This window comes from Artemia sp. Qi Xiang Cuo, chromosome 20, assembly GCF_049724085.1.
Source record: "Artemia sp. Qi Xiang Cuo chromosome 20, ASM4972408v1, whole genome shotgun sequence".
NCBI classification, from domain to species: domain Eukaryota; kingdom Metazoa; phylum Arthropoda; class Branchiopoda; order Anostraca; family Artemiidae; genus Artemia; species Artemia sp. Qi Xiang Cuo.
The window spans coordinates 6,080,629-6,094,030 of NC_142813.1; the positions used below are offsets into that span (position 1 = coordinate 6,080,629).

The 13,402-nt window shown below is 34.2% G+C and overlaps 1 protein-coding gene across 1 annotated transcript in view; it reads left to right on the forward strand.

Annotated features, from left to right (window-relative positions):
• Positions 1-7,941: 7,941 nt before the first annotated feature.
• LOC148939811 (uncharacterized) overlaps positions 7,942-13,402 on the forward strand; it is a 42,680-nt gene continuing 37,219 nt past the window's right edge. The window contains exon 1 of the mRNA XM_089105995.1: positions 7,942-10,996. Coding sequence (XP_088962121.1) covers positions 7,946-10,996 — 3,051 coding nt within the window. The 5' untranslated portion in view covers positions 7,942-7,945. The remainder of the gene's footprint in view (positions 10,997-13,402) is intronic.

A 13,402-nucleotide genomic window follows, 5' to 3' on the forward strand; every position in this document is an offset into this window, starting at 1 on the left:
TACTTACTGAGAATTTTTTCATAATTTCTTGAATTAAATTTCTACATCGCATAGATAAGTGAAAATTGTTTGTGATAAAGAGAAAAAAAAAGCTACTTACTTGCGATTTTTTCATAATTTCTTGAATTTAATTTCTACGTCGTATATCTAACTCGTGAAAACAATAAAGTTTGTTACTTACTTACTTAGAATTTTGTCATAATTTCTTGAACGAAATGTTTTTTTGTTTATCCAACAGGTGAATTCAAGAAAGAATTTACTACTTAGACTGAGAATTTTTTCATAATTTCTTAATTTAATTTCTACGTCGTATATCTAACTCGTGAAAACAATAAATAGTTTGTTACTTACTTAGAATTTTGTCATAATTTCTTGAACGAAATGTCTTTTTTGTTTGTCCAACAGGTAAATTCAAGAAAGAATTTGATACTTAGTTAAAATTTTTTCATAATTTCTTGAATGAAATTTCAGTATTGCGTATCCAAGAATTGACTTCAAGAAAGAAATTGTTACTTACTGAGCATTTTTCAATACTTTCGTGAATTAAATTTCTACGTCATTTAGCTAAGTGAAAAATGTTTTTTGATTATCCAACAGGTGAATTCAAGAAAGGATTTGCTACTTAGACTGAGAATTTTTTCATAATTTCTTGAATTTAATTTCTACTTCCTATATCTAACTCGTGAAAACAATAAAGAGTTTGTTACTTACTTAGAATTTTGTCATAATTTCTTGAACGAAATGTCTTTTTTTTGTTTGTCCAACAGGTAAATTCAAGAAAGAATTTGCTACTTAGTTACAATTTTTTCATAATTTCTTGAATGAAACTTCCTGAGAATTTTTCAATAATTTCTTGAATTAAATTTCTACATCGTTTAGCTAAGTGAAAATTGTTTGTGATAAAGAGAAAAAAAAAGTTACTTACTTGCGATTTTTTCATAATTTCTTGAATGAAGAATCTGTACTGTATATCCAAGAGGTGAAATCAATAAAGAGTTTGTTACTTACTTACAAATATTTTCATAATTTATTTAATGAAATTTCCGTATTGTGTATCCAAGAGATGACTTCAAGAAAGAAATTGCTACTTACTGAGAATTTTTTCATAATTTCTTGAATCAAATTTCTACATCGTGTATCTAAGTCATGAAATTCTTGAATGAAATTTCCATATTGTGTATCCATGAGTTGACTTCAAGAAGGAAATTGTTACTTACTGAGAATTTTTTCCTAATTTCTTGAATTAAATTTCTACATCATGTAGCTAAGTGAAAATTGTTTTTGATAAAGAGAAAAAAAAAAGTTACTTACTTGCGGGTTTTTCATAATTTCTTGAATTAAGTATCTTTAATGTATATAAAAGATGTTAAAAAAAAAATATTTTTTTAATTAATTAAAAATATTTTAATAATTTATTTAATTAATTTTACGTTTTTTTTATCAAAGATTTTAATTAAATAAATAAATTGTTTTTTTTTTTCATAATTTATTAAATGAAATTTACGTATTGTGTATCCAAGAGTTTACTTCAATAAAGAAATTGTTACTTAATGAGAATTTTTTAATAATTTCTTGAATAAAATTTCTACATCGTGTATCTAAGTCATGAAAACAATAAAGAGTTTGTTACTTACTTGGAATTTTGTCATAATTTCTCGAATGAAATGTCTTTTTGTTTATCCAGCAGGTGAATTCAAGAAAGAATTTGCTACTTACTTAAAATTTTTTCATAATTTCTTTAATGAACTGTCTTTTTTATTTACCCAGGAGGGGAATTCAAGAAAGAATTTGCTACTTAATTAAAATTTTTGATAATTTCTTAAATGAAATTTCTGCATTGTGTATCCATGAGATAACATGAGTGTGTTACCTATTTACAACTCCTTCATAATTTCTTGAATGAAATTTCAGTATTGTGTATCCAATAGGTGAAAACAATAAAGACTTTATTACTTACTTGCGATTTTATTATGATTTCTTGAATTAAATATCTGTATTGAGTCCAGGAAGTGAATTCAAGAAAGCCATTGTTACTTACTTACAATTTCTTCATAATTTAATGAAATGCATAAAACTATTCTAAAGAATAAAGACGGGTTAAGCTTAAAGATATTTATTGCTTAAACGTATTAACATATTTTTGAAAGAATTTGTCCAATAGTACTACCACCTGTACGTGCTTCAAAGTTTAAATAAGTCTCTTTGTCAGCATTCAATGCTAAAATAACCTTGTTACGTAAACACGCTTTATTAAAATGATCCATATACACTTTTTTTTTTAAAGATATGACTTATGTGTTTATCATTCCACTGCGTACAAAATACTGATTTAATACATGCAATAGATTAGGTAGTGTCAATAACCGGTCATAGAATACCGGTGGGGAAGTCACATCGTGTCTCTGACCAATCACAGAGCGCAATTGTTAGAACTGTAAGCATATTTTGACATTTTAAGTTATGTAAAAAAATAAAAAAATAAATAAATTTGAAAAATTTCGAATTTATAAAAAAGATTTTTTTTTTTTTAGAAAGAAAAAAAAAACAACAACAAATGTTTACATAAAAATAGTACTTAGAGTTCACTCTTAAACATCCACAAACGATGGTCCCATGATATAGAATAGTTTTTAACATGTCTTATGGATTTATCACGATCAGGTATGTTCTTAGGTATCCACTCCGTGAAGAACGTAACCTCATCTTCAGGACGGTGATAATCCCCCTCAAATTTAGGACACTTAAACTCTTCTAGATTGAAGAGTGGAATCCTATGGTCACACTTTTGAATTAAAACTTTATCTGTATGTACATTGCCCCTTTCATAGAGTGCTTCAACTCCGAAAAAGCTGCAAATTCCACTGACTTCCTCCTGGACATTTCTCAGTTCCTGACCAGTATTATTAAGTGGTGTAATCACTCTATCATAGAATCCCAGTCTTTTTATATAACGTAATGTAGTACTCCACAAGCTTTTATCATACTCAAACAGATTACAGTTCACTAACCAATAGCCATTTAGGGTTAACTTACCTTTTTAGGGGGTGACCATTTAGGGTTCTCCTACATGCTGAATATGAAAGTGTGTTCCCTGGCATGCTGGATCTGAAAGTGTATTTTCTATTCATGATTTGATGGAAGATTTATCATCTGTTGAAAATCTACTATTGTTACAATTGCTTAAAATGAAATTCGAGTCGCCTATTAATCGTTTTGAACTTGTGAAACACTTAATAGCCTTTAATTTCTAAATTATAATGACAGAAACATTAAAAAAAAATCTCTTTGGTCGCTGAAGCATTTTCGTGTTTTGGAATGCTTAGCATAACGATATCACGGGGTATAACGATATCACAGGTTATTTCATTGCGTGATTTAATAGACTAAAGCGTCTCACATCTCTACCATTATACAGAAGGCTATGTTTGTCCTTTTTCTGTGTTTTTACAAGTGTCCTTAACTGTTTTCTTGTTTCACTCGAATCGTTGTCAATGTGTAAAGTGATATTTTTACCGTGTTTTTTGGTAGCTTTCAGCGATGTGGTATGATTCCATCTTGGTCGGTTTTCGGGAGGAGTGTAATTGCATGAATCCACTTCCTTCTTAAAAAAAAAAGAAGAAAAATTTAGAAAGGAAATAATAATCCCTCTTTTACAGATAAATTGTCCCTCTAAAGTTGATTCTGATGTTTGTAGCGCTCTATGTTTTAGTGCATTAGAAATATTCAAAAAAAAATTTCAACTGAAAGTAAGGAGAAACACTAAAACTTAAAATGAACCAAAATTATTACGTATATGAGGGGGATTCCCTCCTCCTCAACACCTCGCCTTTCACGCTAAGTTCAAATTTTGTTCCAATTCTTTAAAAATGACCCCTGAATCAAAAAGGTCACTTAATTAGAATAAATAGCTCTTTTGAAAGCAATAAACAAACTTTAGCCTAAAGAGTGAGGTATTGACGAAGAGGCGAACCCCCTCATATACGAAATAATTTCTGTTCTTTTTAAGTTTTAAAGTTGCTCCTTACTTTCAGCTGAAAAACTTTCAACTGAAAGTTTTATTTATTTAAACTAGTTTCTAGTTTAAATTTTAGTTTAAAATTCAGTTTCTTATCGTTTTTAAATAGTGCAGGGAAATCTGACATCACCCACATAGAAAATTTCTCTTCCCCATGAAAAATTCCTCCATGGAGAGATCCTACCACGTAACTCCCTCCCCCAACCCTCCATCGACCACAAAAAAAAACTGAAAACGTCTGTATACTTCCCAATAACCAATGCTATATGCAAACAATGGGCAAAGCTCATAACTTGCAGTCCTCCCCCCCGGGCATGTGAGGGATTAAATCATCCTCAAAGACATAGTTATTAGATTTTTTTGAATAAATATGGCAATTTCAAACTTTTAATCCGGTGACTTTGGGAAAAAATGATCCTAGGAGGGGGCTTAGTTGCCGTCCAAATCCTTAGGTCACTTAAAAAGGACACTAGAACTTTTAATTTCTATTTGAATGAGGCCTCTCTCAATATTCTAGGACCTCTGGGTCGATACAGTCACCCCTGAAAAAAGAAACAAATAAACACGCTAATTACCCGTGAGGCATTCTTAACCATCGCAATACCTTTACGCTAATACCTCTTCGCAAAAAAAATTCGCAAATCTCGTAAACTAAAAAAGTAATTACATCACTGTTGTTAGCTCCATCATTAATCTCCAATAATGTAAATGCACCACTCATTTTTTTCCTCTACTAATATCCTTGCAAATAAAAACTATTCTCTTTGAATTCAATTCTCTTACTAATATGAATTGTAAAGAAAACTATTACTCTTGTGGAACTCAATCCTCATTTAACTCGGGGGCCGTGCAACTGACCCCCCCTTGTAACTGAACCCCTGTATAACCGAAAACCCCGTGTAACTGTAGCCCCTTTAACTGAACCCTCGTGCAACTCAACCCCCCATGCACCTCATCCCCCTCAAAACACTTCAGCTATTTCTTTTTAAATTGACAATACTTTTCAAACGTTACTTATGTATTATACAGACCACATCGGCGAGGTAAAGCTAGGTCAAGTCCCAATGTCATTCTATCGTTACCTTTCAATTAAGCTATTCAATACCTTCTAGCAATGTCTCTTGTAAGCGTCAAATCTATTAAGTATCTGAGCATGTTCTTTGTATTGTTGATGCAAGCACCCCAATTCTTTAATTACCCGTGAGGCATTCTTAACCATCGCAATACCTTTACGCTAATACCTCTTCGCAAAAAATTCGCAAATCTCGTAAACTAAAGAAGTAATTACATCACTGTTGTTAGCTCCATCATTAATCCCCAATAATGTAAATGCACCACTCATTTTTTTCCTCTACTAATATCCTTGCAAATAAAAACTATTCTCTTTGAATTCAATTCTCTTACTAATATGAATTGTAAAGAAAATGAAAATTTAATATAAAAAAAAAATAATTGTCAAATAAAAAGATACACCTTTTTTTCCAACACGGGTCTAACCTAAAAAAAAAACTTGTATATCATGAAATAGAAATTAAGTTAATTGTGTAAGAAAAAACTTGAACCAAACCTGATTAGAACCCACCTGTTTGCTACAGGCACGTACACACAGTATATAGCTTCAAGCAAATTCCATATGATATTTCAAATTACTATAGCTTCTATAGAAATGGTACCTCTTTGCAAATGACCCTGGTAACCCAATTACTTGAAAACCTACACACATATCTATGCCTCAGGCGTAGGTGTGAAATCAGCACCTCTCTTACTACTCACAAGCTCTCTCCCCACCTCAATATATTCAAAGCTTCCTACATTACCCCCTCTCAAGAAGTTTCAATTTCCCTTAAATTCTTTCATATTGTCTTCCAACTTCGTTCAGGGACGATCTGCTTTTCGTTTGGCCTTAGATGGACGACCGAAAAGGACGATCTTTTGCAATTCGTCATCCATCATCGGCAACACGTGTCCTAGCCATCTCAGCCTTTTTCTTATGGAAGAGTGATAGAACCACTTTTTCTTACACCCTCCATTGTTTTGTACATTTCGCTCTTTCTGATTAGAATAAGTATTTGACTTACATTCTCACATCGTATGTTGCCACGATGTCATGTTGCCATCATATGTTGCCACGATGTCAGGCTAGAAAGGGAGGGATGGTGCCTTGAGAACCTCCAATCATCCCGACAAATTTCAAAATTTTAAGATAACTGAGTCCAAGATCTCACGGATATTTATATCAAGATTGTTTACGTTCTAAAGAAGAAATGTCGGGGAAATGAGTCGAACATATGCAAATGCCTAATTTAAAATGAGAGGTTTATCAGTTAATGACATTAGACAGATGGAATGCTACATCTTTTTGAAATTCAGGGGGGGGGAGGATTGCCACACTGGTAGCATCGATAGTAATCACTGAGTACCTAGGATTTTTTTTAGGACTTCTTATTTAGTACAATTCGTTCTACAACAATATAATTTCTTTATATACTCCCTTTTTGCAGTTAGTAATTCAAACTACATCTTCTGCGAGCCAGGCACGTACACAAGGATTTTTTCTGGGGGTGAGGGGAACTATAGAAATCAAAAATCAATTTAGAAATTTGAATAAAAATTGCCCCCGAAGAAGATAATTTCTGGGGGATGGGGTGAGCACCTTGTCCCCCTCAAGAAGTATTAAAACTCTTTGTACTTTTTCTTTTAGTAAAAAGAAAATCATTCTATGGTTTTCATACTAAGAAGGTTTAGGAATACCATAAGATTTAATATTTAGCGGAATGGTTGCTGAGGCCAAGGCCGTATCCAGGGGGGGGGTTACCCTGTTTAACCCCCCCCCCCCGAAATTTTTGGCCGAGTCGAAAATTAGTAAAATCTAGGTAAAAATCAGTATAATTAGTCGAAAACTGAGTCAAAAATTAGTAAAATCTCCCCAAAAAAGTCAAAAATTAGTAACCCCCCCCCCGAAAAAAATCCTGGATCCACCCTTGGCTGAGGTTGCCCAGGGATGCATCACAGAGGATAATTATTAAAAATGTATTTTTGGTTACAACCTCTATATCCAGGGGCGAAGCTCCAGCATTTTTATTGATGAGACAAGAGGGGTCTACATCTGGAGAGTCAAGGGGCCCTTTGCTATATAATAATATGGTACTTTTGTATTATAACCACCACATTCAAGATCTTGTATTACAAACATGAGACAATAATCGGTTTTCATGGTCTTTATACCAGACAATATTAGCTTCGGCTTGGTGGGAAACTCCATTGTAGCTATTTTTAATTAAATATTTAGTTGGTATTTTGGTTAGGTTAGGTTTGGTTACGTGCTTAGTATAGTGCGGTCTGGACGGCCACGATTCCATAATTCGTTGAAGTAGTTTTCATAATTTTGTTAATAAAGTATTACGTTTTCATGATATTTTGTTTTATTTCATTAGCATTAACCAAACTTCACTTCTCGACAGAACTTGAGTGTCGTAGCTATAAGACACAAATACCAATAATCTTTTCTCCAAGTTATTCGGAGGGGGTAACTACCCCCCAACGACGCCACTGTCTATATCTACAGTTTTTTTTTGTTCTTCTTGGGGATAAAGGTCTTTCATGAACACTCCGAGGAGAAAACTCAACTCTCGGTTAACCCTCCCTGTTTATAACTATCATTTCCAATAAATATCAGATATTACGTTATCTTTATCCTACTGTGTTGTCAGCAAACTGCGTCATATTCAAGTTTATATAAAAAAAAGTAATTTGACCTTCAGATCAGCACCTATCCTGTTTTTATGAATCAGCCGCAGAGAAAATACAAACGAATATGGAGAAGATGATATAAGAATTAAGTTCGCTTTCACCTTCGTTTGAGGGACACCAACTTAACCATTCTCCACCATAATCAGTTCAGTCGTTCCATAGTCAGTTTAGGGATAGAATATGGATGTACTTTGGTTGTGTTTGTGCTTTCACATAGTTTTATGTTCAGGATCATCTTTCCGTTTTCCTGGGGAATCTCGGTTTTTCCGAGAGACACAAGGAACTGACTCGAAAAACAGAGGCGGGAGAGTTTTATTTCCCAGAGCGGAACAAAATGATATCAAGAATAAGGGCATAAGTACTCACGGGAAGTCGAACGAAATCCTTTATGACAAGCCTCTTTTTCGAGAGAATGTTAAAAAAATATCAAAAACTAATTTTCCAGGCGAGCATCTTAATGAATTTATAAAAGGGGTTTCACTTAACACTCATGAAAAACTTGAAGTGCCACACCCCTCTGAATCATTAACAGTTTTTCAACCTTCCGAACCGCTCAATCATCACCATGAAGAGCCAGTGTTTATGAGAGGTGGCTTTGCCCCTATTGTACAGGTTAATGAAGCGTATTTTCATGAAACTCCGACATTCCAATCCCCAATTCGAATTATTGAACCACCAACATTTTATAAAGAAGGAGAAGAAATTCCTGCTTCCCCAGAAACGATTTTGGAGATAGCCAAATTTTATGAAACTCTTCAAAAATACAATTTACCTTTTGTACTACCTGAGAAACAAGTGTTGCCAGAAAATATTTATCCTCAAAAAACTCCAGCTGACGTCACCAACATTGGAGTTTCTCATGGAAAAGAGGGTGTGCTTCAAGATCCCCATTTTAGCGGCTTTCTTTCACCCCCTCTACCAAACAATTACAATCAAGGAGCAATCTCAGAGATAGCAAAATTTTATGACATTCTTCAAAAATACAATTTATCTTTAGCGGAGGCGGCTATGTTAACAGAAAAACAAGTTGTGCAAGAAAAAAAGAATGATGAAGAAGTTTCAGCCTCAAGAGCGTTCACTAACGGAACAGCTGAGGTTACCAGCATCACAGTGTCTCATGGAAAAGAGAGTGTACCTCAATTGCCCCTGTTTATTTCATCTCTTCAGCCAAATCTGATTTCAGACAAATTCAATCAAGAAACAATTCCAAATATAGCAAAATTTTATGAAATCCTTCAAAAATATAATTTATCGTTAGAGAAGACAGCTTCGTTACCAGAAAAACAAGTAGTACAAGAAAACATATATACTGAAGAAACTCCAGCTAAAGTCACCAACAATAAAGTCTCCCATGGAACAGAGGGTGTACTTGCAGAACCTTTAATAAGTGCTTCCATTCCACAGCCTCTAATTTCATACCACTACATCCCGGAAACGATTTTAGATATAGCAAAATTTTATCAAGGCCTTCAGAAATACAACTCATCTTTAGAGAAGGTAGCCGTGTCACCAGAAGGGGTTCAAGAAAATATACATATGCAAGAAATTCCAGCCTCTAGAGTGTTTACTAACGGAACAGCTGAGGTTACCAGCATTAAAGCCTCCCATGGAAAAGAAGATATACTCCAAGAATCACCTTTTCTACCACCTCTAATTTCACACCACTACATTCCACCGAACGAACCTCTACCAGTTGACTTAGTAAGGCCCCCCTTAATTAACTCTCAATATTTTAACCCGGATGTGACATTACAAAGCCCTGAACTTCATAGTGACTTTGAATCAACTGAAAAAAGTGTATTAAAACTAGAAACTGTAGCAACCACAACAATGAACTACCAAGAGGTTCCAGTGAGTAAATCTACCCAAACTGTCTCTACTGTAGTGCCTGAATTAGTGAAACCCGGAAATACACCAGAAGTGAATATTTTATCTTCACCTTTTCGAAGTGATACAGCTCCGCCAGGGTACATCCCGCAACTCGTTAATCAGCAACCGCAAACTCACACTCACGGTTATAATCAACCTCCTGTGGTTGTTCACATAACCGTTCTTAATCAGAACCCAGAACGTAAGGTTCATATTCCTGTGGAGAAAACTGAAAAAGAAAACTCGCAAAATTTATCAGAAAATGAAAAGTTTAAAAAATTGATAGATACGTTAAATAATAATATCTATGTAAATTCTACACCGATAGTTCAAAATTACAGAAACAACTTGCTCGGGGTAACAACTAAAGCCAGTAAGGTCCTCTCAAGTACAGAACATGTAATTGTCGAAGATAGTTTCAATTCAGATATAGCAGAAATTGATATAAGAAATGTTAAAAAATCATTCCAAAATATGTACGGTAGAAAAAATAAAATTGAAAATTCTCCATCTTTTATAGCCAACGCCGAGGCTGCAGCCAGCGCGTACTTCCCTGTAATTAGCAGACAGGAAACCGAATTTGAAAATACGGAAAATGACCCCTTTGACCTGAATCCAGAAACTAATTTTTCAATCACAAAGAGACCAATAATACAAAGAGACCAATCACAATCACAATCACCAATCACAAAAATCACAAAGAGACCAATAATAATAATCGAAGATGCTTTACATCACAGAGTAACTGGAAGTGGTTCAAAAAACGTTGAAAAGCCACTTCGAAATATTTATCATAGTAAAAGGAAAATTGAAAGTTTTCCTGTTTCAACTGTTAGAGCAGAATCTGCAAAAAATAGATATATTAGCAGACAGGAAAATCAGGAAAGAGAGTCAGAAAATACATCAATAGCTCCTAGTCGGTTGTTCAAGGTCAACTCAGATTTACAGAAAAGTGATATACAAAATGTGAAGCCATTTCGTAGTATATATACAAGGAAAAGGAAAATTGGAAATTCAGCGCTTTCAGAAATCAGAGCAGAACCAACTGCCACCACACATAATCCTGCAGGAAACCGAAAGGAAACTAGGAATACGGCACTAGAACATACGTCAATAGCGCCGAGTCGTTTACTCAAGAAAAGAATAAGAAGAATAAAAGTGACACCTCTTGAACCTAAACATACGAGAGAATACACAACGGTAGGAAGTCAATCAAGGTCGATGACGTCAATGAAAATGTTTAAAGAAGAAAAAGTTGGAAATGTAATAATAAGCATCACTGCTTCTTCCTGTCCAGAGCTATTTGGGAATATATCCTTAAGTTGTGCGTTAAGTCGCAAGCATTGGGAACGAGGCGGCGTAGTAAGTAAATCTTTACTTTAATATCAGAGGATACACAAATCCGATATGAGATAAAATTTTCAGAATTTATCCCAGACTAGGATTTTTTTTAGTCTTTTTTCAATGGGCCGTTTTCTGACATCAATTATTATAATTCATCTTGTTTCATGGTGTATTTTATTTTATAATTACTTTTTATATGCTCTAAGACCACACTGGATATACATGACGTTAAAAAAAAGAAGTAATATAAAATAATTAAGGAATCATGAAACAAGGGCGATTTTCAGCTAATAGAAAGAAAGCATAAGCAAGGCCACCTCAATCTTGGTGTAGTTAACTTCAAAATGTTGTTCTTTTTTTTTTCTATGTTCACCCAAATAGCGACGAAGACCACACTGCCTTTCCATCATAAACAACAAGTAGGACAATAGGGAAAGGTTTATATAAGACAGTGGAACGTATCCACTGTCTTATATAAAAATTTCCCTATTGTTTTACTTATTGTTTAATTCTATGTTAACCCCTGATGACGGGTTGGCATAGGTCCTTGCCGAAACATCCGCTAAGTCTTTTCACTTTCGCTTTTTCTTTTACATTTGACTGAAAATTACCCTCGTTCAGGCACTAACGCAGGAATCTGTTTCGGGGGGGGGGGGCAAATCCTTCAAATCCCTCATTATGCGAGAAGTATAAGAATATTATTAGAAAATAGAAAAATCGTGAGATTTCGAGGGGGAGGGACGGGCCTGGAGGCCCCCCCTGCGTACGTGCCTGTCCTCGTTTCTTGGTTTCTTAATTTTTTTTTATTTTAATCAAACGTGATTAAATTATTTTCAGCCTAGATAATTTTGGAGACCAGACTGCCTCTCCACGACGATAAATAAAAGTTCAAACAGGGATAAAATCCTTTTAATAGACAGGATTTCATAAACAGTGATAAAATTTCACAAGAAATACTAAATTTTTCGGTCACATATGCAGTGACCGTCAACAGTTGTAAAACTATTTTACTGCTGATGAAGGTCACTGTATATGTGACCGAAATATTTAATATTTTTGTGAAATTTTATCACTGTTTGTGAAACACTGTCTATTAAAAGGATTTAATCCCTATTTGAACTTTTAATTATTTTCAACCTTCAATGGAAGAACTTTCACATAAGTCTTGACAAACACTTACACAGTGAGGGAGCATCAGGGCCCGCCCCACCCCAGAAAACATAAAATTTATGAATCTCTGGAGACTTCTTATGCCATTCTTTATCAGATAAATGTCGTTTTTGTATTGGCCTTCGAACATATTCTGCGTTCATGCCTGATTTTTGATGATATCAGGTATGTACATATGGGGAGAGCCCATAAGAATTAGAATTTTCGAAATTTATCGCATAATATCCATTTGTTTTCGTATAATCAGCCTTTTTTGTTTTACTTTTTTTCTTAATTCTCATCCTCAAAACAATTTCCTGTGTATAGGGTGAGGCGAAAGCTACCTCTTTCTGTCACTTGAAAAAAAAACGAGAAAATATAAAAATATAATTAAAAAATAACAAGGAAACGGGGGGGGGGGGGCTTTCAGCCAGAGGAAAAAACGATACGAAAAGACAAAACTGGATATTTCGGCAAGGACCTCCCCCAAGCCTTCCTTAGTGCTAAAAAAAAACAAAAAAACAAAAAAAAATTAACACATGAAGTAAAAATAAACACTTGTTAATGTTCCATGCGTCCTTGTAGTCTGTTCCTGGGTTTTCACCACTGCTTGCCGGCCTTTGGCCTGTCTTTATCATTAGGGTGTAAATTTAAAGGGGTAAATGGGTACTTTCGCATTATCCGGGCCTCTCTAAAAAGTCAAGTTCTGTTAATCCTAATGAAATAAAATAAAATAGGATGAATATATAATAGTTTAGAAACAAATTTGGGCTATATATTTGCACATTAGGGGTGGGGGGGTAAAGCATTGCTAATATTAAATATCTAACCTAACTTAAGATAACCTAACCTAGGTATCCCCCCCCTAAAATCCAAAAAACCACAGTTTAATATCTTATACGCAATGCAAACCACGCTATCATTGCCTAGTCTACAGCGGTTATCATGTCAAAAACGGGTTTTATCATTGCCTTCTCTATAATAGGGGAGTTTTTTCACTCATCAATGTGCTAAGATCTTACATCTTTTGTCAGAAAACGCTTAAAAGTGAAATCTTTGAACAAAGATCTTACATCTTTGGTCGTTTTTGTGCAAACGTCTTTCATCATTCTGCTCTGATCAGTGGTCTGAGAACAATAATGAGTAGATCATCAAAGTTTTCTCATCATTGTTCTATATAGCAGAACAGTGACGGTCTTCGCACTTTTGGCTAATATCAGTGAGCTGTAAGATCTTAGAACAAATATGAGCTAAAAAACGATAATCTTTGCAGAA